Source organism: Heterodontus francisci, chromosome 19 (genome assembly GCF_036365525.1).
Source record: "Heterodontus francisci isolate sHetFra1 chromosome 19, sHetFra1.hap1, whole genome shotgun sequence".
NCBI classification, from domain to species: domain Eukaryota; kingdom Metazoa; phylum Chordata; class Chondrichthyes; order Heterodontiformes; family Heterodontidae; genus Heterodontus; species Heterodontus francisci.
The window spans coordinates 60,449,386-60,476,417 of NC_090389.1; the positions used below are offsets into that span (position 1 = coordinate 60,449,386).

Here is a 27,032-nt window from a genome sequence, read left to right on the forward strand (position 1 = left end):
CACTGGTTGGAGTCATACCTAGCACAAAGGAAGATGGTTGTGGTTGTTGAAGGCCAATCATCTCAGCCCCAGGACATTGCTACAGGAGTTCCTCAGTGTAGTGTTCTCAGTCCAACCATCGTCAGCTGCTTCATCAATGACCTTCCCTCCATCATTAGGTCAGAAGTGAGGATATTTGCTGATGATTGCACAGTGTTCAGTATCATTCGCGACTCCTCAGATATTGAAGCAGTCTGTGTCCAGATGCAACAAGACCCGGACAACATCCGGGCTTGGGCTGATATGTGGCAAGTGACGTTTGTGTTACGCAAGTGCTAGGCAATGACCATCTCCAAGAAGAGAGAATCTTACCATCTCCCTTTGACATTCAATGACATTATCATCACTGAATTCCCAACCATCAACATCCTGGGGGTTACAATTGACCAAAAATTGAGCTGGACCAGCCGCATAATTACTGTGGCTACAAGAGCAGGTCAGAGACAGTGGATTCTGCGGCGAGTAATTCTCCCCCTCACTCCCCAAAGCCTGTCCACCATCTACAAGGCACAGTTCTGTAGTGTGATAGAATACTCTCCACTTGCCTGGATGAGTGCAGCTCCAAGAACACTCGAGAAGATCGACACTATCCAGGAAAAAGCAACCTGCTTTATCTGCACCCCATCCACCACCTTAAATGTTCATTCCCTGCACCACTGGTGCACAGTGGCAGCAGTGTACCATCTTCAAGATGCACTGCAGCAACCTGTGACCTCTACCACCTGGAAGGACAAGGGCAGCAGAAGCATTGGAACATCACCACATGCAAGTTCCTCTCCAAGCCACACACCATCCTGACTTGGAACTATATTGCCATTCCTTCACTGTCACTGGATCAAAATCCTGGAACTCCCTTCCTAATAGCACTGTGGGTGTACCTACACCAGATAGACTACAGCAGTTCGGGAAGGTACCACCTTCTTAAGGGCAATTAGGGATGGGCAATAAATGCTGGCCTTGCCAGCAAATCTCACATTCTGTGAAAGAATAAAAATAATCTAGCATTTTCCTCATGTTGACATTCATGTAAGTTAGGGGGCAATCAATATCTGGAAAATATTAGGAATTTTATCTATGTTTCGGAAGAGTAGCATGAATTGCAGTCATTAATACAAAATTGAGCAGTGCCAATGGTAATGTATGTACAAATAGATCACACTTTTAAATAATTATTTCCCATATGTGACAATTAGCAGGCCTGTAAAATTGTGAGAAAAAGTGGTCGAGTTCATGAAGAGTTGGACGATTGGAGGCTATCATCAGCGTATTTTATCCATCTGCACAAGAGAGAGGAAACTGGGATTTTTGTTGTTCAGCAGCCATCCTACTGGCATTCCATAATTTATAAAAATCAAGCGCTGTCCTTTCGAATGAAGCATCAGTGTTTACACGCCAACCAAATGTTATTATATGGCAGGAATCTTTCAATGAGCTCCGTGCGCCAGGTAATTTGTGATTGGTGATTAGCTGAAACTCGAATTAAAGAATTAGGAGACTACCCCTTGCAGTATTTGTCACAGTTTTACCACTTTTAAACATCGGCAGATATTTGTTTTTTGTGGGGCAACTGCAGCATTTCGTTTTATAGAGTTAGTAACTAAAGTCTCCCACTTCGGATTTGCCATTGTTGTTATTTCTGTAAATTACACTGCACGGAATACTTGGGGAAAACGGAGGAATCTATACTTAGTAAGAAATGGCATGAATTGCAAACCCATTGATATATAATGGCACTTTGTTGTTTTTAACAAGTGTTGGAGACATGTATAAAACGATGTCATTTGAATAAAATATCTTTTGTCACGAGTGACAGCTGTAAATTTGTTTAAAATAAAACAATCCGTTATTTTCAATTTGGGGTAATTTTTCTGATGCAACACACAGACCCATCCACAATTCTGTCCCTCACAATTTAATAAGTTAAAAAAAAAAGTATCAATGTTTTACTGATGTGAATTGAAAAAGAAAGCATATTGTTTAATTTTGCAAAGGGAAAGCATTCAGGCGCGCGGATATTTTGCTGCAGTGAATGGTTTGTGTTTCCGGGAGCAGTATGATAGATAGGAAGGGTAGGCCAGGGGGAGGGAGCAGTGTTTCACTCCGGTTCTTCTCTCCTTTACACAGCTTCGGAAATCCAACATGGAGGCGCTGAGCAAAGGCCGCGGTATTAGCCTGTCTGCTTTGAAGCAAAACGACCCTTTCATCTCCAGTATCGTCGATGTGACCAGCCAGGTCGCGTTGTATACTTTTAACCCAAAGACTAGTGAGTGGGTAAGTTCGTGTTTGTTAAATTCGCGCTGAAAATCACCAAACCAAAGTGGTGGCGATCTGTACAAACTGTTGTACTTCACGGGTAAGCCGTTGAAGTTTTCAAACCGGGGCGAGGACTATTTGCCTATAGTTTGTAAGGTATCGTACCGGCAGCATAAACTTTTGGAAATCTTATCTGTTGGAGATCTGACCATTGGGATTAGACGAATAGGCGGAGACCAAGTAGCCTTAATTAAAGAATTTACAGAACGTAAATAGACCGTTCTGCTCAGCTGATCTGTACTGGTGTTCATATTCCATACGAACCTCCTTGCGCCCGACTTCATCCAACTTTACTAAGTATAACCTGCTATTCTTTTTTCCCCATGTGTTTATTTAACTTCTTAATCATCAATTAGCATTATTAAAGTTTTTGACAAATGTTGGTGCATAGGAACAGGAGTAGGCTATTTAGCCCCTCGAGCGTGTTCTGGCATTTACTGCGATCATGGCTGATCTGTGATGTAACTCCATATAGCTGCCTTTGCCCCATAATCCCTTAATACCTTTGGTTAACAAACATTTTACCGATCTCCGATTTAAAATTAACAATTTATCTAACATCGGTTACTGGCTTGTAGAAGAATTCCAAATTTCGACCACCCTTTGTGTGTCGAAGTGTTTACTAATTTCACTCCTGAAAGGCATGGTTCTGATTTTAATACTATCCCCTCTAATCCTAGACTCCCCAACCAGCAGAAATGCTTCCTATCTAACCTATCTGTTTTCCCCCTTAACCTTTTAAATTCCGGGGAATACAACCCTAGTTTCTGCAATCTTTCCTTATAATTTAGCACTTGGAGTCCAGGTATCATTCTTGTAAACCTATGCTGCACTGTCTCCAAGGCTAATTTTATTCCTAAAGTGTGGTGCCCAGAATTGCTCGCACTATTTCAGGTGTGGTGTAACCAGGTCTTTGCATAGCTGACGCGTAATTCCTGCCCCTTGTATTCTTGTCTTCTCGATGTAAAGGCCAATATTCCATTAGCCTTTTTAATTATTTTCCCTACCTGTTCATGACATTTTAATAATCTATGTACATGGACACCCAAGTCTCTTTGGACCTCCACCGTTGCTAGCTTTTCACTATTTAGAAACTGTCTTATTCTGTCTTTTTTAGGTCCCAACAGAAATTCTTACAGGATACCACTAGTCACATCTTGCCAATTAGAGTACCTGCTCATTATCCCTACTCTGTCTCCTGCCGCCCAGTTTGTTTCCTAACCAGTCACTAATTTTCCTTCAATTCTATGCGCTTCAACTTTAGTTGACAGTTTCTTATAAGGGATTTTATCAGATGCCTTCTGGAAGTTCATCTAAACAACATCGAGAGATATTCCCTTCTCCATTGCTTTAGTCATCTCAAAAAATTCAATCAGGTTCATCAAGCATGCTGTACCCTTTGCAAAGCCATGCTGACTCCTGCTGATTAGTTGAAAATTTTCAAGGTGTTCAGTCACCCTATTAATTATAGACTCTAGCAATTTCCTGACAATAAATGTTAGGTTAACTTGTCTGTAATTTCCTGGTTTTCCTCTGTCACCTTCCTTGAATACTGAAATGATCTGTGCAATTTTCCAATCTAAAGGAACAGTTCCCCAATCGAGAGAACTTTGAAAGGTTATAGTTCGGACATCTGCATTGTTCTCACCTATTTCCTTTAGAATCCTGGGATGGAAACCATCAGGTCTTGGGGATTTGTCACTCTTTGATACCATTAGTTTCTTCATTATTGTTATTTTGCTTAGATTAATTTTGGTGAATCCCTGTCCCTGATTCAATATTAGTTTTCTTGGAATATCCAGCATGCTGACTACTTTATAAAAAAAAAAAATTGTTCATGGGATGTGGGCATTGCTGGCTATGCCAGTATTTATTGCCCACCCCTAATTGCCCTTGAGAAGGTGGTGGTGAACTGCCTTGAACTGCTGCAGTCCTTGGTGTTGGGAAGGGAGTTCCAGGTTTTTGACCCAGTGACGGTGAAAGAATGGTGATATAGTTCCAGTTATGATGGTGTGGCTTGGAGGAGAACTTGTATGTGGTGGTTTTCCCATGCAACTGCTGTCCTTGTCCTTCTAGGTGGTAGAGGTTGCGGGTTTGGAAGGTGCTGTAAAAGGAGCCTTGCTGAGTTGCTGCAGTGCATCTTGTAGAGGGTACACACTGCTGCCACTGTATCGGTGGTGGAGGGAGTGAATGTTTAAGGTGGTGGATGGGGTGCCAGTTAAGCAGGCTGCTTTGTCCTGGATGGTGTCAAGCTTCTTGAGTGTTCTTGGAGCTGCACTCAACCAGGCAAGTGGGGAGTATTCCATCACACTCCTGACTTGTACCGTATAGATGGTGGACAGGCATTGGGGAGACAGGAAGAGAGTTACTCACCATGAAATTCCTAGCCTTTGACCACTTCCTCTACTGTAAATACTAATGTGAAGTAATTATTCACCATTTCCTTATTTTCATTAACAATATCACTGTTATCCACTGAAGGGCCTTGCATTGTAACCAAGCACCCTCTTTTTCCTAATTGTAAATTTTTGATTTTAATATCCCTTGCAAGGTTATTTTCATGCACCCTTTTTGTAGCTCTTAATATCTTTTATCGCCCTTTGCTGTTCTTGGACCATGCCACTGTTTCCATGAGCACGTGTCTTGTTCGGTTTACCACCAGGCATGACAGTGTTGTTCTTTGCTTTGTAGGCATAGGTACATCTCTTGCCCAGATAAAATTCTGTTTCGTCATGGCAATAAACACCCTCAATCTTCAGGAGAACAGTGTGCTTTCTTTGGTTTTGAAGGCCTCATTTACAGCCAGTAAACACTGCTTTGCACTGCAATCTTCCAGGTATTGAGAGATCGTGCAGGGCAGCTGGATTACCTGCCCGTAAACTGGTTCTGTATACATCTCCCACTGATCTGTTGTCTTTACTATTAACAGATTTGCCCAGTTTACTGTGGACGGTGTGTCTCATCCCATTGAAGACAACCTAACTAAATCTGGAAAATTTAGTCGTCGTTTTGTGTTTCTCCCTTTCAAAGACAACATGGAACTCTAACATATTGTGCACGTTATCTAATAGCAATCACATACTGTTGGGTTGTTAATAGATTCAGTAATGAGCCAAATTTCATTATGGCATACCCCCTTATTGGTTCTAGAACATATTACTGTCGAAAACTAATCTTGGACATAGGCAAGAAATTCATTGCTTTTCTATTAGGCTGCGTTTGCTGACAACTCAACCGCTGGATACTGGCACATGTGCAGATGCAGCCTCTTCGACTGAAACAGCACTGTCTGCGACGATCTCAGGCAGCTGCCAGTAATAAAAATGGCGCTGTTCAATTTGTTTAAAAAAAAAACAAATTAAACCCAAACCCCCTCAATGGCTACGATCACCGCCTCCATCCTAACCCCAACAGTATCCCGCTCCTCCTGCCATTGCCGTTCTCTTCACTGTTCCCTCCTGGGCCCGTCTGATCACCACTCGCCTCCCTTCAGCCACTCGCTCCCTGCCTGGCCACTTCGGCCGCTCGCTCCACCCTCAGCGGCTCATTCCCTGCCGCTTCTCTGGGCAGCGCGGTAGGGAGCAGTTGGCCAAGGGGGGCAGTGGTGAGCGAGGGGCTGAAGTGGCGAAGCGGGAAGCAGTTGGCTGTTGGAGGGTTGTGGGGGTGGCGGGGCAGCATGAGACCAGTAACGAGCAGCCTTGGGGGGGTGGGGAAGGGGAGTGGCAAGGCCGGAGGGGAGGCAGTGGCGAGGCTGGGAGCCAGTCCTGAGATGGGGGGGGGAAAGTGATGAGCTCAGGAGCTAGTAGCTGAGGGGGGAAGCGGTGAGGCAGGAAGTGAGTGGCCGAAGCAGGGTACTGTTTGGGAGGGAATGGAGACAGCACTTGCAGCCTTTGTGGGGGGGAAGCAATGCTCGGATGTCATTACGTCTGGCGTCATTGCATGGTGATGTCAGTGCATCCATGCGCAAATTCATTCTGGCAAGCAAATGTTCAGATGCACCCATGATGTCTGTGATTCCTCTGTGCATACTCTGCATTGTCAGGAGACACTACGTTTCTATTATGTGCTCGTCTGCTTGTTCCAATCTATATGACAGTTATACGAACATACGTATTAGAAGCAGGAGTAGGCCATTCAGCCCCTCGAGCCTGCTCTGCCATTTGATAAGATTATGGCTGCTCTGATTGTGGCTTCAACTATATTTTCCTGTCTACTCCTATACCCTTTGACTCCCTTGTCAATCAATCAAGAATCTGTCTAACTCAGCCTTAAAAATATTCAATGACCCTCCCCTCCGCACTGGATTCGGGAAGAGAATTCCACAGCCTAATGGACCTTGGAGAAAGAATTTCGCAGCATCTCCGTCTTAAATGGGGGACCCCTTATTTTTAAATATACGATTCTGATCGTGGTGGGAGAAACGCACCGTTGATTCAGTCCCATCCATCACAGCCTAACATATCATTTTAAACTTTCCAAATTAAAGAAAGACCCAGCCAAATTGTACCGTCTATTAACCCCCGAATGAGGCTAACCAAACCAGGTGTCTTTAGATCAACAAATTAACTGTTTAATTAGAAAAACTAAATTCTTAAACACTGCTAAGATATAAACAACATTTAAAATAGAAAATATTAGAGTCCTTGCATATTTATGCTCCTGCTGAAGTGAAATCTTCCAATGTGGAACTGTCCAAGGTTGCTTGAAGTCCTCACAGCGTCCGATTTTGGGGGTGGGGGGGGAGAAAAAAGGTTCTTCAGCTGTAGAACAGTCCGTAGTCTAATTCAGCAGTTGAATTGATGCTCTTTTCCAGCGATGAATTTCAACAATTACAGTACAGTAGTTAAAGGAATTTGGTTATTTTAAGAAATTCATGTGGCTTGGCATCAGAATTCTGAGTATAATAAATAAAGTTTAAATAAATGGAAAGAGCTCTAATTTCCTTCAGTACATGCTGGTCCAGCTGTCTGTCTGACTGTGTCTCTGTCCAAAAGCCAGTCTTTCAAAAAGCAATTGGCAATATTGTATCTTTGTCCTTGTTCTTGTTTTGGCAAATACTAAACGGTTTAAATATTGTGATGGTTTGGGTGTCTCACGTAATTTGTCATCTCTGATATGATATTTTTGGCTATTCCAATGAGCCCCTTGCAAAGGTTTAACTGCAGTTCCTGTGACTGGATCCAGCAATCCCTATGAGTCTGATGCTACCGATGTGTGTTTTTCTGCCGTTGAAGAGCTCGTACCCTTTAGGACTCGCGCAATCCTTGAACACACAAACCACCCTGGACAACAGTTTATCAACATTGCTTACTTGAACTGGGCGTAGATTATGACTAAAATAGCTAGATTTACTTATAGAAATTTTAAAAAGTGAGACATACAGACCAGCACAAAGCTGTGTGCAACAGTCGCACACACTACCAAATACTGAGGTGCATTCATGACCATGAGAGATACGGGTATAGCATGTTTCAGGATGTGGTCACTCCGCAGCTTAAGAGAGCACAGGTAGAGTGGAACTGGGTGGTTACCAGACAAACAAGGACAGGCAGGTAATGCAGGAGTCCCTGGAGGGCATCCCACTTTCTAACCGGTATTCAGTTCCGAGTACCGATGGGAGAAAGGGTTCCTCTGGAGACTGTAGCGAGAGTCATGACCAGAGCACCATGGGTGGCTCAGCTGTGCAGGGAGGGAGGAAAAAAGACAGGAGAGCAATAGTAGTAGGGGATTCTATAGTTAGGGGAACAGACTGGCGTTTCTGTGGTTGCGGACATGATTCTAGGATGGTATGTTGCCTCCCTGTTGCAAGGGTCATGGATATCACCGAGCAGCTACAGAACATTCTGGAGGGCAAGGGTGGACTGCCAGAGGTCATGGTCCACATTGGTACCAATGATATAGGTAGAAAAAGGGATGAGGTCCTGCAGGCTCAGTTTAGGGAGTTAGGAAAGAGATTAGCAAGCAGGACCTCAAAGGTCATAATCTCTGGATTGCTCCCAAGGCCACATGTTAGTGAGTATAGAAATAGGAGAATACACCAGATGAATGTGTGGCTGGAGAGATGGTGCAGGAGGGAGGGCTTCAGATTTCTGGGGCATTGCGACCGGTTCTGGGGAAGTTGGGACCTGTACAAGCCAGATGGCTGCACCTGAACAAGACCAGGACGAATATCCTTGCAGGAAGGTTTGCTAGTGCTGTTGGGGATGGTGTAAATTAGATTGGTAGGGGGATGGGAACCCGAGGGCAGTTTCTTATATGACAAATTCAGAGCAGGGAGCAGGAGGCAGAAAATTAGTGAGTGATTCTGAAAGACAGAAGAAGCAAAGGTTAAAAAGTGTACAGCACAGGAACTTGGCAGTGTTAAAAGGTATTTATTTAAATCGAAGGAGTATGGCAAATAAAGCCGATGAGCTGAGGGCACAGATGGACACATGGCAGCATAATATGGCTTAAAGAGGGGCAAAAATGGCAGCTCAACATCCCTAGATATAGAGTTTTCAGGCAGGATAGAGAGGGATAAAAAAGGAGGGGGTGTGTCGTGTTATTGGTTAAAGAATCAATTACAGCTGTGAGGTGGGATGATATGCTAAATGGATCGTCAAATGAGGCCGTATGGGTTGAGCCCAGAAATAAAAAAGGGGCAGCCACACTACTAGGAGTGTACTGCAGACCCCCAAATAGTGAGAGGGAGGTAGAAAAACAAATATGTAGGCAAGTTTCTGAGTGCAAAAACAATAGGGCAATAATAGTTAGGGATTTCAACTACCCTAATATCAACTGAGATATAACACTGGAAAGGGCACAGAGAGCACAAAATTCTTGAACTACATTCAAGAGAACTTTTTTAGCCAGCACATAACAAGCCCAATGAGAGGGGCGCAATTCTAGATTTAGTCTTAGGAAATGAAGTTGGACAAGTGGATGAAGTAGCAGTGGGTGACCATTTTGGACATAATGCTAAATCTAACTATTATGGTCATTATTATGGAAAAGGACAAAAATCGAACAGGAGTACAAGTTCTAAATTAGGGAAAGGCAAATTTTATGAAGCTGAGAGGTGATCTGGTGAAAATGGACTGGATACAGCTATTTGAAGGAATATCAATGGGAGGCATTCAAAAGCGAGAGTCTACGGGCACAGTGTATACGTGGCCGCACAAAGAAAAAGGGTGGTACTGCTAAATCTAGAGCCCCCTGGTTATCTAGAAGCATACAGGGTAAGATAAAGCAGAAAAAGAAAGCTTATGACGGTCGCAAAAATCTTAATACTTTAGAAAGCCTAGAGAAGTATAGAAAGTGCAGGGGTGAAGTAGAAAAGCAAGGCGAGGACATGAAAAAATATTGGCAGGTAAAATCAAGGAAAACCCATAGTTGTTTTATCAGTACATTAAGAGCAAGAGGATAATTAAGGAAAGGGTAGGGCCAATCAGATGTACAAGGTAACTTATGTGTGGATGCAGAAGATGTGGGCAGGGTTCTTAATGAGTATGTAAGGATGTTAAGGATGTAAATGTGTTGGAGGCAGTACAGAGAAGGTTTACTAGACTAATACCTGGAATGGGTGGGCTGTCTTACGAGGAAAGATTGGACAGGCTAGACTTGTATCTGTTGGAATTTAGAAGAGTAAGAGGAGAGTTGATTGAAACATATAAAATCCTTAGAGGTCTTGACAGGGTGGACGTGGAAAGGATGTTTCTCCTTGTGGGAGAATCTGGAACTAGGGGTCACTGTTTAAAAATAAGGGATTGCCCATTTAAGACAGAGAGGAGGAGAAACTTTTTCTCTGAGGGTCGTGAGTCTTTGGAATTCTTTTCCTCAAAAGGCGGTGGAAGCAGAGTCTTTGAATATTTTTAAGGCAGAGGTAGATTCTTGATAAGCAAAGGGGTGGAAGGTTATCGAGGGTAGGTGGAAATGTGGAGTAATCAGTTCAGCCATGAACTTATTGAATGGCGGAGCAGGCTTGAGGGTTCGAGTGGCCTACTCCTGCTCCTAATTCGTATGCTTGTATATATGTTCGTATGAGTATTTTGTGTCTGTGTTCACAAAGGAGAGGGATGATGCAGACATTGTAGTTAAAGAGGAGTGTGAAATATTAGATACGATAAGCATAATGAGAGAGGAAGTACTCTAGGGTCTGACATCCTTGAAAGTGGATAAATCACCAGAGCTGGATGGATTGTATCTCAGGCTGTTAAAGGAAGCCAGGGAGGAAATAGCAGATGCTTTGAGGATCATAAAATTCTCAACAGATACAGGCAATGTACCAGAGGATTGGAGGTCTGCGAACGTTGTTCCATTGTTTAAAAAGGGTTCGAGGGATGGGTCAAATAATTATAGGCCAGTCAGTCTGACCTTGGTGGTGGGAAAATTATTAGAAACAATTCCGAGGGACAGGATAAACTGCCACTTAGAAAGGCACGGATTAATCTGGGATAGTCAGCATGGATCTGTTAAGGGAAGGTCGTGTCTTACCAACTTAATTGAATTTTTTGAGGAAGTAACAAGGAGGCTTGATGAGGGTAGTGCAGTGGATGTTGTCTACATGGATTTTAGTAAGGCATTTGACAAGGTCCCACATGGCAGACTGGTCAGAAAAGTAAAAGCTGACGGGATACAGAGGAATGTGGCAAGTTGGATCCAAAATTGGCTCAGTGACAGGAAACAAAGGGTAATGGTCAACTGATGTTTTTGCGAATGGAAAGCGGTTTCCAGTGGCATTCCACAGGAATGTTTGTGGTATATATTAATGATTTGGACTTAAATGTGGGATTCATGATTGGGAAATTTGCAGATGAGACAAAAATTGGCTGTGTAGTTGATAGTGAAGAGGATAGTTCTAGACTCCAGAATGATGATGATGGTTTCGTTGAGTGGGTGGAAAAGTGGCAAATGGAATTCATTCTGAATTGGGGAGGGCAAACAAAAGCAAGGGAATACACAATAAATGGGAGGATCTTGAGAGGATTAGAGGAAGTGAGAGACCTTGTAGTGCATGCCCACAGGTCCCTGAAGGTGGCAGGACAGGTAGGTAGAGTGGTGAAGAAGGCATATGGAATCATTTCTTTATTGGCAGAGGTATAGTATACAACAGCAGGGATGTAATGCTGGAACTGTATAAATCGCTGGTTAGGCCACAACTGGAGTATTGCATACAATTCTGCTCACAGTACAGGAAGGACATAATTGCTGTGGAGAGCGTACAGGGGAGATGTAGAAGAATGTTGCCAGGGCTTGAAAATTGCAGCTTTGAGGAAAGATTGGATCGGCTAGGGTGGTTTTCCTTAGAACAGAGAAGGCTGCCGGGTGACTTAATTGAGGTGTCTAAAATTATGAGGGGCCTAGATCGAGTAGACAGAAAGGACCTATTTCCTCTAGCAGAGAGGTCAATTACCTGGGGGCACAGATTTAAGGTGATTGGTGGAAGGATTAGAGGGGACATGAAGAAAAAGTTTTTCACCCAGAGGGTGGTGGGTGTCTGGAATTCACTGTTCGGATTGGTGGTGGAGGCAGAAACCCTCAACTCATTTAAAAGGTACCTGGACCTGCACCTGAAGTGCTATAACCTGCAAGACTACAAACCAGGTGCTTGAAGGTGGGATTAGAATGGACGGCTTGTTTTCTTTCAGCCGGCATAGACATGATGGGCTGAATGACCCCTTTCTGCGCTGTAACCTTTCTATGGTTATAATCTAGTGTCTGTTCCACTTACAAAGTAGAGAGTAGACCTACACCAGCCTTGGTCTTAACACATTTTTCTCTGTTTCAATGTAAACATATTTATACATGCATAGTTCTGCCTCTATCTGCTGATACAATAGTACAATAGAAATTGGCACCAGAAATATAATTGTTTTGGAAAAAGCTTTTTGGAGTGAATATAAGTGTTCAAGGTCAAAGTGCTGCATGTGCAGTACTCTCATCTGTAACATTTCTTTTATATCAAGAGTACACGGGTATTAATTATGTCAAAGCAACAAAGACATTTGAGCAGATTCAGTCTGATCTGTAACTGAATGAAACAACAATTGACATGTTACAACATTCTGTATAAATTGGGCTGGTGTAAGCCTTATGCTATGTGACTAGGTTCAATAGAAGTTTTTCCAAATCTTAAGACCATTTAACAGCTGCGGGGAGAATATTTTGCAAGTTTGACTACTTTTTTTATGGAAAGTGTAGATTTAATTGAAAAGGATTAATTGTTAAACATTCGGACTAATATTTCCATTTATATCCTACTTTTACCACCTGCCCCATGGTTTTCTTTCAGCTAGAAGCTTGATGGGATAGGCTGTTGACTAATCCTTGGCTGCATCATATGTTCTGTGCCATGATTACCCAAAGAGAGTGTTAAATTATCGTTTTGCATGGGTGGACTATCATGCTGCATCTAGCAGTATGCAGAAGGTAGTAAATCTCTTGTAATTGAATAACATTCCTGAGCTGTTAAGCCATCATGATGATCTGATTGTCTATGATAGTTCTGAAGAATAGTTGAAAGATTTACAGTATTAAGGCCTGTAATACAAGAGGTAATTTTTACAGATGGAAATAAATAGGTTATTTCAGAATTGTGGATGTTATTGGATGGCTTAACTTGAATTTTGATGTACTTTTTCTTTCTTTTATAGGAGAAAACTGATGTAGAAGGTACTTTGTTTGTGTATACCAGGTATGTTTTTAAAATACAATGTCCAATGAACTGAATTTTAAGATTTAACTCTTCTATGTTCCATGGCAGGAGAACATGTTTTAAGAATGTAACAGTTGTATATAACGTTGGTCAGGCCGCATTTGGAGTACTGTGTGCAGTTCTGTTCGCCACACTACAGGAAAGATGTGATTAAGCTAGAGAGGGTGCAGAAACGATTCACAAGGATGTTGCCTGGTTTGGAGGGCTTGAGTTATAAAGAGAGATTGGATAGGCTGGGGCTGTTTTCCCTGGAGCGAAGGAGGCTGAGAGGGGACATGATAGAGGTATATAAAATTATGAGAGGCATAGATAGGGTAGATAACCAGAGTCTGTTTCCCATGGTAGGGGTGACTAAAACTAGAGGGCATAGATTTAAGGTGAGAGGGAGGAGGTTTAAAGAGGATCAAAGGGGTAAATTTTTCTCACAAAGAATAGTGGGTCTCTGGAATGAGCTACCAGAGGAGGTGGTGGAGGCAGGAACAGTAGCAACACTTGAGAGGCATCTGGACAGGTACTTGAATGAGCAAGGCATAGAATTAGAATTGGAACATTACAGCGCAGTACAGGCCCTTCGGCCCTCGATGTTGCGCCGACCTGTGAAACCATCTGACCTACACTATTCCATTTTCATCCATATGTCTATCCAATGACCACTTAAATGCCCTTAAAGTTGGCGAGTCTACTACTGTTGCAGGCAGGGCGTTCCACGCCCCTACTACTCTCTGAGTAAAGAAACTACCTCTGACATCTGTCCTATATCTATCACCCCTCAACTTAAAGCTATGTCCCCTCGTGTTTGCCATCGCCATCCGAGGAAAAAGACTCTCACTATCCACCCTATCTAACCCTCTGATTATCTTTATATGTCTCTATTAAGTCACCTCTCCTCCTCCTCCTCTCCAACGAAAACAACCTCAAGTCCCTCAGCCTTTCCTCGTAAGACCTTCCCTCCATACCAGGCAACATCCTAGTAAATCTCCTCTGCACCCTTTCCAAAGCTTCCACATCCTTCCTATAATGCGGTGACCAGAACTGCACACAATACTCCAGGTGCGGTCTCACCAGAGTTTTGTACAGCTGCAGCATGACCTCGTGGCTCCGAAACTCGATCCCCCTACTAATAAAAGCTAACACACCATATGCCTTCTTAACAGCCCTATTAACCTGGGTAGCAACTTTCAGGGATTTATGTACCTGGACACCAAGATCTCTCTGTTCATCTACACTTCCAAGAATCTTCCCATTAGCCCAGTACTCTGCATTCCTGTTACTCCTTCCAAAGTGAATCACCTCACACTTTTCCGCATTAAACTCCATTTGCCATCTCTCAGCCCAGCTCTGCAGCCTATCTATGTCCCTCTGTACCCTACAACATCCTTCGGCACTATCCACAACTCCACCGACCTTCGTGTCATCCGCAAATTTACTAACCCACCCTTCTACACCTTCTTCCAGGTCATTTATAAAAATGACAAACAGCAGTGGCCCCAAAACAGATCCTTGTGGTACACCACTAGTAACTAAACTCCAGGATGAACATTTGCCATCAACCACCACCCTCTGTCTTCTTTCAGCTAGCCAATTTCTGATCCAAAGCTCTAAATCACCTTCAACCCCATACTTCCGTATTTTCTGCAATAGCCTACCGTGGGGAACCTTATCAAACGCCTTCCTGAAATCCATATACACCACATCCACTGCTTTACCCTCATCCACCTGTTTGGTCACCTTCTCGAGAAACTCAATAAGGTTTGTGAGGCACGACCTACCCGTCACAAAACCGTGCTGACTATCGCTAATGAACTTATTCTTTTCAAGATGATTATAAATCCTGTCTTTTATAACCTTTTCCAACATTTTACCCACAACCGAAGTAAGGCTCACAGGTCTATAATTACCAGGGCTGTCTCTACTCCCCTTCTTGAACAAGGGGACAACATTTGCTATCCTCCAGTCTTCTGGCACTATTCCTGTCGACAATGACGACATACAGATCAAGGACAAAGGCTCTGCAATCTCCTCCCTGGCTTCCCAGAGAATCCTAGGATAAATCCCATCTGGCCCAGGGGACTTATCTATTTTCACACTTTCCAAAATTGCTTACACCTCCTCCTTGTGAACCTCAATCCCATCTAGCCTAGTAGTCTGAATCTCCGTATCCTCAGTAAAGAGGGATATGGAATTAATGCAGGCAGGTGGGATTAGTATAGATAGGCATTATGGTCGGCATGGACGTGGTGGGCCGAAGGGTCTGTTTCTGTGCTGTACAACTCTATGACTCTAATTATTTATACTGTCATATTTCAACTCCACTCACTGATCTGGAAAGAAAAGTGAAGATTGGCATGTGTGTACATGTACTTCGTATTGTATTTTAGTACTGCATTTAGTATAAGGATTAGGTCATCTAACATTTATGTTTTAACACCATAATTAACACTTAATGATGTACAGCGACACTGCTGTGCACCCCAGTTTCAGCCAGTCAACAACATTGGAAATAAGAAAGCAAGCATAAAATCTAGGCAGACAGATCAGTGTTGAGGGGATGCTGTATTGTCAAGATGCCATCTTTTGGTTCAGCCAACTTGGGTGGATGGGAAAGATTCTGTGCTACTTTTTGAATTACGGCACGGGAGGTTTCCCAGTGTCTTGGTGAACATTTATCACTCAGTGCCACCAAAACAGGCTAAATGGTTATTTATCTCATTGCTGTATGAAAACTGGTTGCTGCATTTTGCCTACGCAGTGACTATACCTTGAAAGTAATTATTTGGCTGTCAAACACTTTGGGCCTTTTTTGATGGACCAATAAGGGTGACGCTCATTACACAAGTGCTCCTTTTTAGGACAAAACTAATACAGGAAAGAAATATGGACCAATCAAAGTAAAAGAAGCCACAGTAAGTAACAAAGTCCCAACAAAGGGATACCTTCCCAACTAAATCACAATATTATCAATGTCTATAAGGCACACTATATCCTCTGGGGCCCACAGGTTGTGGACACCCTGAGGATATGGAAAGTGCCATATCAATGCAAGATATTGTTTGTTTCTTCCAAAAAGCAGCAATCAGTGAACAAAATTTGCAGTTGTGGGCTTTAATCTGCACTACAAAAAACAGATTTTTGTGCTCTGTTCATATGTAAATCATTTATTTTTCTGTTGTAAAATATGAATGATGTGTTTAAAACTTTTTAATGTTTTGCTGGGTACGTTCTTTGAATGAAGGTCATGCACCTCTAAATTCTCTGCCTGCTAATTATAGGTGCTGCCCGAGTTCCACGTTGCTGTTGGCGAAGGTAGTGATCTGATTTCAGACCTTTTCCATTGTTCACTTTGCTGGTCACCAATAAGCAAGAAATAGCAACTTCAAGAATGTTATAGATTCTTTCTTTCTATTAATTTTCCCTGCAAAGGGATGCCACTGCCTTTTAGCTTATGAAAGGAAACCTCTGTCCTTGCATCTAATGGTAGTCTCCATAAGCAATGCCATGGGAGATGATCTAGCCTGGTGAAAATGTATTTCCACACAGCTTTCTCATATTTAATTTTTAGTCTGCAGAAAATCCATGGAAAAATAGTACAGATCTCTGGAGCATTGGTACTGATTAGGGCAATGGGTAATATTTTTTACCAAACTTGAAGCTTATTTTCTATTTGGTCAAATTTAATGAGAAATATTGTGTCTGTGAATAACTACTTTATATCAAATATTCTGCTAAATTAATATAGGCTTAATAGTATTGTATTGGGTACATCCAAAAGATACAATAACATTAAAATTCTATTTTATAATTGGTGCACTAAAACTACAAATGGTACTAGTGTGCAAAGTGGGGAGGCATAATGTGCAACAAGTTTTAAAATTAAAAACCGTTTTAAGAGATTCATCTTGCTTCCACTCCAACTTCCAGTTAGGTCCTGTCTATCTACAGAAGCAGAAGTTGGAGTAACAACTAATTAGCTTCTTATAAGCTTAGGTGTTACCAACCAACTTTAGGTAAATTGTTACTTATAGCATTCAAGCAGTGTTTGTACCAATGAGTGGTACTAGTGTATCATCCTGAAATTAGAAAAGACATTTTCCAAAAACAGAGCCAATGTGTTGGAGCACCATAACGAGAGAGAGCCCTGCTTTTTTTCAAATTGAGAATTTCCAATATTATAATGAGATGTGACTAAACCTTGATTTTTTTTTTAATCAATACAGGATGGTTCTTTGTGGCAACGTAAGGTTGAATTAAGCTTATTGATTGAGTTATTTAGCCTGATCAAATATGCTACTATGGTGATTTAGAGCCACCAAGACTGAATAAATTAGATTCTCACATAGTAGACAAAAAAGTTGCTTTAATCTCAGGGCGAATAATGAATAATAGGGTTGTTTCTATTGTACGCATGTGTATTGGGACTTCAGCAAAATATTTCTGTGTGACACACTGAAACGTTTAGTTTTGTACTAAGTTGTTGACAAATATAATGTAGCTCATCAGTTAGAACCCTTTGAGATGGGTTGACAGTAGGAGGCAGCAGTGTAGTACTCTAATGTAGGCATGTTGGAAGGCAAGTTATTGACGTGACATGGCAGCTGGACGCATAGATCAAATGTATTCCAAAAAATGGGCCAAATATCAGGTAGAATAAGTAGTAGCAATTTAAGTAATCTGGATTCACTACTTTGTCTTCTGCACAACAGAAAAAATAAGTGAAGGAAGAGAAAAAGCTCCTTGGGATATTAGGAGTGAAGGAAGGTCACTTTGGAATTGCTAAATCATCCCCATTCTGGCCCAGTGTCACCATATACCCTAAATTCTGGAATTCCCTCCCTAAACCTCTCCACTTCTTCTGGAATGCAAAGATAACCTCTGGCTTCTGTTCTGTACTGCAAACTGTCATCTTAAACCCCTCTCCCCTGACACCTTCACGCTCACCTCCGACAATAAGTGTATCGAGCTCATGGACTACTTTATCACTAAGTTTGAGACCATCCCATCAGCTGCCTCTGCTTTGTCCCTCCCTTCCACTAGCCTATCTGTCCAACCTCCCCCAATGCTACTCCCTATCCTAGCCCTGAACTTGCATCTTTATCTAGTTTCTATCCTGTCTCTCCTAATGTCTTCCCTGAGCTTCTCTTGTCCATGAGATCCACCTCTTGCTCCCTTGATCTTATTCCCACTAAACTGCTGACTGCCCAGTTTTCCTTCCTGGTCCCCATATTAGCCAATGTTGTTAACGGTTCATTGTCTTCAGGTGTTGTCCCTCTCTTTTTTTAAAATATACTGTCATGACCCTCTCCTCAAAAAAACCAACCCTTGACCCCACCGCCCTTGCAAATTACTGTCCCATCTCCAACCTCCCTCTTCTCTCCAAAGTCCTTGCACGTGTTGTCACCTCGCAAATTCAGGTTTCTGCCCCCACTGTACTGAAACAGTTCTTATCAAAGTCACAAATGACATCCTGTGTTACTGTAACTAAGGTAAACTTTTTCCCTCCTTGTCCTTCTCCACCTGTCTGCAGTCTTTGACGTAATTGACCACACCATCCTCCTCCATCACCTCTCTACTGTTGTCCAGCTGGGTGAAATTGCACTCACCTGGTTCTATTCTTAGCTGTCTAATTGTAGCCAGAGAATCGCTTGCCATGGCTTATCTTGCTCCTGCACCATTAACCTCTGATGTCCCCCTAAGGATCTAACCTCGGCCCTCCTATTTCTCATCTACATACTACCCCTTGGTGACACATATGAAAACTAACTGTGCTTTCAGATGCTATGCTGATGACACTCAGCTCTACCTCACCACCACCTCTCTCTCGACGACTCCACTGTTGCTAAATTATCAGACTGCTTATCTCACATCTAGTACTGGATGAGCAGAAATTTCCTCCAATTAAATATTGGGACGATTGAAGCCGTTGTTTTCGCTACCGACTCCATTCCTCTTCCGGACAACAGTCTGAGATTAAACCAGTCTGTTTGCAATCTTGGTGTCACATTGGAGATGAGCTTCCGACCTCAAACGTGGTATCACCTAAGACTGCCTAATTCCACCCGATAACATTGCCTGACTTAGCCCGTCTCAGCTCATCTGAGAGGCTGCTGAAACCCTCATTCACGCCTTCCTTGCCTGTAGACTTGGTCTGGTTGTTGGCTGGTCTCCCACATTCTGCTCTCTAAACTTGAGGTCATTCGAAGCTCTGCTGCCCGTGTCTTAACTCGCATCAAGTCCTGTTCCCCTATCACCCCTGTGTTCGAAACCTACATTGGCTCCTGGTCAAGCAATGTCTTGATTTTATAATTCTCATCCTTGTTTTCAGATCCCTTCATTGACTCGCCCCTTCCTATCTCTAATCTCTTCCAGCCACACGACTCTGGGAGATATCTGCACTCCTCTAATTCTGGTCTCTTGTGCATCCCTGATTTTAATCGCTCCACCATAGGCCCTAAACTCTGGAATTCCTTCCCTACACCTCTTCCCCTCTCTACCTTGCTCGTCTCCCGACCTTGCTTTCCTCCTTTAAGACATTCCTTAAAACCTACCTCTTTGACCAAGCTTTTGGTCATCTGACCTAACTTCTCCTTATGTGGCTCAGTGCCATATTGTGTTTTATAATGCTCCTGCGAAGCGCCTTGGGAGGTTTTATTATGTTGAGGCGCTTTATAAAGATAAGTTGCTGTTGTCTTTGACTAAGCTTTTGGTCATCTGTCCTAATATCTCCCTTTCTGGCTCAGTGTCAAATTGTGTTTGATAACACTCCTGTAAAGTGCATTAGGACGTTTTATGACATTAACTTGCATTTTTGTTATGTAAAGGGAATAGATAAATAGCCCTCCATTTTAAAAACTTGCCTCTCCCGCAAAAACAACTTTATTACTCAGTACTGTGCACTTTTCTGGGAAGTTTATTTTGCCTCAATTGGATTTTGTGTTGCAGTTTGCTTGGTGTCATCTTAAATTGAGGAATAAATTAATAATGGGATTCACACACCTGGGTCTTGAGACGGTCACAAAAAAATTAAACTTCCATTTTACCTCCCAGCAAAGAAACGCAACGATTCATTTATTCCTGTTCCACCCCTAAGAGAACACTTCACTGTCAGAAGTGGCATCTTTCGGATGTGACATTAATTCGAGGCCCCATCTGCCTTCTCACCTGGATGTAAAGGATCCTTTGGCACTCTCCGAAAAGCAGGGGAGTTCTCCCCAGTGTCCCAGATAATATTTATGGCTGTATAGAGTGACACTGCAATTTCTCGTGAAAATGGAGATGATTGGGTAATTACCCAATCAGTCATGGCTGGAGACTGCACTGTTGTAAGTGACTGGGGTTCATATTGTGCACATCATCTGTATGTAACTATCCTTCACTCGCTTCATTGTGCTGGAGAAAACACCGTGCTTTTATCTGAAGTAGTTGCTGTAATTTTGGTCATGAGTTCTGTTTGTTGTATTTTGTAGACACTTTTTTTAATGGACTCTGTTTGCTGTGATGCACTATTTATGTGGACTCTAATGAGTAAAAAAGACTTTGCTTTGCAATTTGCAAATGCAATTTCTTGCTCTACAATAGTGACTGCACTTCAAAAAGTACTTCATTGGCTGCAAAGCGCTTTGAGACGTCCGGTGGTCATGAAAGGTGCTATATAAATACAAGTGTTTTTGCTGAATAAATAGACTGAGTCCTTATGCAAGTCTCACCCTATCTTCGACTCATTGGCTAACAAAGTTGTGTTAATAGACACTGAATATTTATCCCTCAAACACTGTTTGATGAAAGGTCCCAGACCTGAAACATTAACTCTGCTTCTCTCTCCACAGATGCTGCTTGACTTGCTGAGTATTTCTCGCACTTTGTTTTTATTGCACTTCAAAGTACTTTGTTTGCTGTAAAGTGCTGTAGGATGTCCTGAGATTGTGAAAGCTGCTTTATAAATGCAAGTCTTTCCTTTCTAAAGGAGGCTGTCTCTAACTACTGGGAGACATAATTTTGAAAATGATCTGGCAGTTGGTGATTAAAATATGCAAAATGATGCAAATCCTCCAAAGCACTCTTAGTAGCTTCACTAAGTTCAGCCAATGTTCACTAAGACAATAGACCAACAGATTCTCCAGGGAAGAATGAATTTCGTTCAGTGCATTGTGACATTAATGTCAGTGGGCTTGGCACTGATCGGGTCCAGCCAAGGGTTAAATCTTGCATAGTCAGTGGGATGGAGTGTGAAGTCAATTCATTATTATAATGACATAGTAAAGAAAGCTGACCTATGGAAAAACTGTTTTTCAGATGCTTCATGATTACTTTATCCTTGCAGTTACTAAGTGCCAGTGGAAGTTGCTACTGCTGAGCATTTGCAACTTCGACAAGCTAGCTGGTTGGAATTGATTACTGGCAATATAAAAGAATTGCAGTGAACCAATTCACATATTGATCCCCAAAACATGCTCATATACATCCCAGTGGCTACCCATAATGATAGACGCCTGAATGGATTTATTTTATTTTAACACTGAGTGGTATGTGATGTTTGGGAATCTATTAACCAGGGAGGAGAAACAAAACTAGAGAGAGGCTGAGGGTCATTTGAATTATGAACTTGTGGTTAGTTACATCAGAGTTGAAAGAAGACAAAGATCCTATACAGTTTCAGAAAACTGTGTTTCTCTTTAGACTGGCTAAGAAGATCAAGATAAGAGAATAAGAAAGTGATTTTCATTTCTGCAGCATGGTGCTAAATGTGAATTGTCTAGATTGTTTATATATTGCCTTGGCATCTTTTTTCAAGTGTAAAACTGATATATGTATTAAAATGTTTTTCATAGGTCAGCTTCTCCTTACCATGGCTTTACAATCATGAATCGACTTAATATGACAAATTTAGTTGAACCCATCAACAAAGATCTGGAGTTTCAGCTCCAAGATCCATTTCTTCTCTATCGAAATTCAAACTGTAAGTATTGATATATCTTCAACTTGCAATATCAAACTGAAGTGCTGCTCAGGACAGTTAGCTCACTGGTTTGCTCATTAATTGCTGAGTTAATAGAAATGGGAAAAAAAGTTGAGTAGAGGATGCTGATCTGAGACATTTTGCTGGAAAAAGAATAGAAGGAGATTTACTCTGCATTTGGCTGTGGTATAAATAAACTGGGATTGCTTGATTCTGACATTGCCTAAAATGGAAGGCGTTCCAATTCTTAGCGCTAACATCCCGAATTAATGAGCAAAACCATTTAAACTTTAAATATTGAATTGTGACATAGTTTAGCAGGCAGTAGTTTTTTTTTAACTATTCTGTTAAGTTCTTCAGTTGAGAACTGCCCTGTGACATTTTGGAGGTCAATCATCTGAGCTCCAGGACGTCACTGCAGGAGTTGCTGAGGGTAGTGTCCTAGGCCCAACCATCTTCAGCTGCTTCATCAATGACCTTCCTTCAATCATAAGGTTAGAAGTGGGGATGTTCGCTGATGATTGCACAATGTTCAGCACCATTTGTGACTCCTCAGATACTGAAGCAGTCCGTGTAGAAATGCAGCAAAACCTGGACAATATCCAGGCTTGGGCTGATAAGTGACAAGTAACATTTGCGTCACACAATGACCATCTCCAACAAGAGAGAATCTAACCATCTCCCCTTGACATTCAATGGCATTACCATCTTTGAATCCCCCACTATCAACATCCTAGAGGCTACCATTGACCAGAAACTGAACTGGAGTAGCCATATAAATACAGTGGCTACAAGAGCAGGTCAGAGGCTAGGAATCCTGCAGCAAGTAACTCACCTCCTGACTCCCCAGAGCCTGTCCACCATCTACAAGGCACAAGTCAGGAGTGTGATGGAATACTCTCCACTTGCAGCTCCAACAACACTCAAGAAGCTCGACATCATCCACCACCAAGCAGCCTGCTTGATTGGCACACTATCTGCAAACATTCACTCCCTCCACCTCCGACGCACAGTGGCAGCAGTGTGTACCATCTACAAGATGCACTGCAGCAACGCACCAAGGCTCCTTAGACAGCACCTTCCAAACCTGTGACCTCGACCACCTCGAAGGACAAGAGCAGCAGATTCATGGGAACATCACCACCTGCAAGTTCCCGTCCAAGTCACACACCATCCTGACTTGGAACTATATCGCCGTTCCTTCACTGTTGCTGGGTCAAAATCCTGGAACTCCCTAACAGCACTGTGGGTGTACCTGCCTCACATGGACTGCAGCAGTTCAAGAAGGCAGCTCACCACCACCTTCTCGAGGGCAATTAGGGATAGGCAATAAATGCTGGCATAGCCAGTGACATCCACATCCCATGAATGAATATTGTTTTTTAAATTTATGTTCCAACTATATCATAGTTTCTCTGGATTCTTCTTAACAGTTTATCATGACCAGTGCCAAAAGTAAACTACAGAAAATTATATTTCTCAGATTTACTAAAATTTTACTTTTCTGTAATAATTTATTTAAAAAGACAATGAGATAATAGTTATTGCACTCCAAATTTTTTTACAATTTAAATTGAAAAAGTAGCCATCCTTGACCTGTAACAGGTATGTCACCGATTAGGATTTCAAGCTTTGATGTTTCACACTAATACCTGCACTTAAACTTGTTACAAGCAAAAATAAGTGGTATTGAACAGTGTGGGTTTGACCTTTTCTGAAATGAACAGAGTTAATTACAATTCTTGTATGCACTATTTGAGTTGAGGGAAGTTGTAGTGAACTTATCAAAGAATTTATGCAAAGTGTGCCTATTGATCCCAATGCTGTTGAGAATTGTTGATTCGAAAGTTGCCTGCTCTGGGACTTTTATTACCTTCAGAAATCTTCCCTGTGAGTGAAGTTTGCTGATGTCAAATTGAAGACTGTGGCTATATTCCAGGTAGAATACAAGAGTTTACAGTAGGGCTTAAGTTGATAAAAAGGTGGCAGATTTAGTACCATGACGAAAGGTTGAGAGAGGTAGATAGTAGAAAATTGTTTCCAGGTTGGCAAATTGCTAACCAGGTCGATGGATTTAGGATTATCTCTAGAGCAAAGGAAGAATTAAAGTTTTTTTTCATGGTTATTACCACAAATGGCCATTGAGACTTTACTGTGCAGTCTCTGCCACAACAGCCACTTAATGAATGAAAATATATTTATATAATGTCTTTCACGACTTCAGGATGTTCCAAAATGATTTGTAGCCTATTGGTGCTTTTGAAGTATAGTCACTGTTGTCATGCAGGAATTGGTTAATTAGCTGAAAATGGCTGCATAGAAATGAGATTAGAGTATGCAGCTATAGCTGGAACACTAGTAGTGGGCTGAATGGTGATATCCTGTATTGTAAATTCTATTCTATTTACTTTTCACTTAAGTTTTAAGACACTCATTTACGAATTCGGCAATTTGATTCAGAAAATGGTACATTTGTATAATGTTTTCCCTGTGCAAAATCAACATTGAGGAATGCATGTGTAGTGCTGAAGTGCTCTGAATTGAATTACTGCATTCAGCAAGTCAGTAGTGCATGAACAATGTGTGAAATTCACAGTTAAGTCAAGTCTGTGGCCTGAACTTTAGAGTCACTATTATTATAAAGACTGGAATCTTCAATGTACTGTTGCACTCTAGAAGGTGTTGATGCATTTTTTTAAAAGCATAGATTGTTGGGTTAAAAAATTAAACAAAACAAAAATTGAGTATTATAGTGAAACGTGCTGACAAAGCTGTGAGGAATGACTGCAGTGTTTTACTTGGGGCCTGACATAAACATTTGCAGTGTCAGAAAGGTTGCCCATCACAGATCAAATCTTGTTACACGTCTGTGTTCCTTTAGGTTAGAGGAGAGTAAGGTTCTCTTTCTGGGCGTGTTTACATTGGTTCCTCTCAAGCCATTTGCCTTCTGTGATCAGGAAAGCAGGGTGGATAGCTTGCTCCTAGGCTGTCACCCAAGTCACGTAGTCAGTAGCTAACTAAGTGAAGTCTCTGCATCTCATTTTTCTTTTTTCCTTATTGCTGCAAGAGTGCAGCAATATGGATCGAGAGGTTGGACCTCTGTCCCCTTGCTTTGACAGAGTGCAGTTGGTGCTGCACCACTTGCTGCTTAGGTACTTTAAAAAAAATATACTACTGGATCACCTGTGATGTTGCCCACAGAAAGTCAGGAGTGCATTAGCGCTACAGATATTCTATTTTGATTTTTTAAAACTGTTCAATTGAAATGTAAATATAAATCTCTGGCCAATCAGAAGTAGAGAATATGATATTGAATGTTTTGTCACTGCTGATTGTTTCATTCTCGTGGTGAAGTAACCTCCTGCCTTGAAGGTTGACTGCTTTTTTGGAATTCTGTCTGGTTTTGAGAATCTAGGTATCAATGGAAATGCCTCTACTGATTTGGTTCCTAAAGGCTCTCCTTGGCTAAATACAGTGAATGTTAGGGGCTAAACATGAGAAACATGTATTTGAGAAAAATATGGTACAGCTGTCTTTATGCTTTGGCATGAGATCTTGGCTGTGAACACAATACCTATCCTGTTTATTATTCGTTAAGCGTTTATTGTGTTACAAGCGGGAAGCAAAACTAAGTGTAGCCTTCAAGTAAAGTGAGGTTACAGGGAGGGGATAATTGCACCAGCACATGTAATGGAAATTCAGTCCCAATTTTAAAGTTATACATTCTCCTAATTTTTCTTTTTCCATTATAAATTTGGGTCCACTGCATGTGTAAATTTGTTCTGCTGTAATTACAGCCTGCCACCAGCTTCAACACCTTCGCTGGCAGGAAAGAATAATCTCCGAGTAACTGATAAGTAGCTTGCATTATAAGTGTAGATATAGGATGTTAAAATGGAAGTATGACGAGAAATATATGGAATGACTTTTCTTTATTTTAAGAGGTCAAGGAAAAGGGGTAGGGAAAATGGAAAAGAAAAGGTCTGTGGTTAGGTGGAGGACAGGCAATGATTAAATAACAAAAGTGATTATGGTGCAAGACATATGAGAGAAATTAAAGAAACAAAAGTTGGACATGGGAATGCTTACAGCAAATTATCAGAGGTGGGAGAGAAGCATGGGAAATCTGACAAAATGGGAATGGCCCAGGAATGTGGTGGATGGAAAATGCTGATCTATTGCAGGGGTGTAGACTAGCTCGCTGACCATGTACTAAGAGAGGTAGCCCCATCACGAGCACCAGCCAACCTCCCCCATTTCCTCATGGCAGCAGTACAACCATCCTACGTTATCAGCATCTACTGTCCTAGAGAAAGTGAGAGCTTTGGTCAAGGTGTGACCATGATTCATTTTAACTCATTAAACTTTTAAAATATGTCCCCTAGCTCGTCTTCATATAATTCTGAAAACTTTTGAGCAGGTAATGCTAGAGAGAAAAATTATTCATCATGATATCTGACTAAACAGTGCTGATTTCTCTTGGAAAATTGGGTCTTTTGCCCATGCTCAGACTGCACAATCCAAATTCAACTCCTTACTCTGTGTAAAAATATCAATCTAAAGCTCGGGCTTTTGAGAGAAGCTGCAGCCTTCAAGTAAAAACTCAAATGAATGTGTTAAAAGACACAAAAAACAATGCTTAGGATCGATTTCACCATGCTATTGTGAATTCTTATTGTTTTAAAAAATTATGTTGGTTAAACCCTATTTTGGGTATTAGAAACTTAAGTTGCTGAGGGGGAAATAGCAGATGAAGCAAAATTTTGAGAACACAATTTGAGAGAACTGTGGGAATCTAGAGGCCAGATTGCACGATCAGTATGATGAACTGAACATAACATTTTCCATTATAAATGTAAACAGTAGTTTAACATTGAAAAAATCTGGCACAGAAAGTGTGACAAAAATTTACTGTACTTGGAGGGAAGATTTTTAATATACTGTATATTATGGGTTAATTTCACATTCGTTCACAGGCATTAACCCCAACCCCCACGACCAATTAAAATCAAATAAAGGACCTGTCAAATTGACTGT

The 27,032-nt window shown here is 41.7% G+C and overlaps 1 protein-coding gene across 5 annotated transcripts in view; it reads left to right on the forward strand.

Moving 5' to 3' along the window:
• Nucleotides 1-2,112: 2,112 nt before the first annotated feature.
• Nucleotides 2,113-27,032, forward strand: part of dcp1a (decapping mRNA 1A) — a 78,332-nt gene continuing 53,412 nt past the window's right edge. For 4 of the 5 annotated variants that reach the window (XR_010976970.1, XM_068051729.1, XM_068051730.1 and 1 more), the window contains exons 1-3: nt 2,113-2,310; nt 12,984-13,024; nt 21,868-21,995. Coding sequence is in view for 3 of the 5 variants with exons in the window: in XM_068051729.1 (XP_067907830.1) it covers nt 2,179-2,310; nt 12,984-13,024; nt 21,868-21,995 (301 nt within the window). In the remaining 2 variants the exon portion in view is untranslated. Of the gene's footprint in view, nt 2,311-12,983; nt 13,025-16,314; nt 16,349-21,867; nt 21,996-27,032 lie in introns of those variants that run through there. The other variant, XR_010976971.1, reaches the window with a different exon arrangement.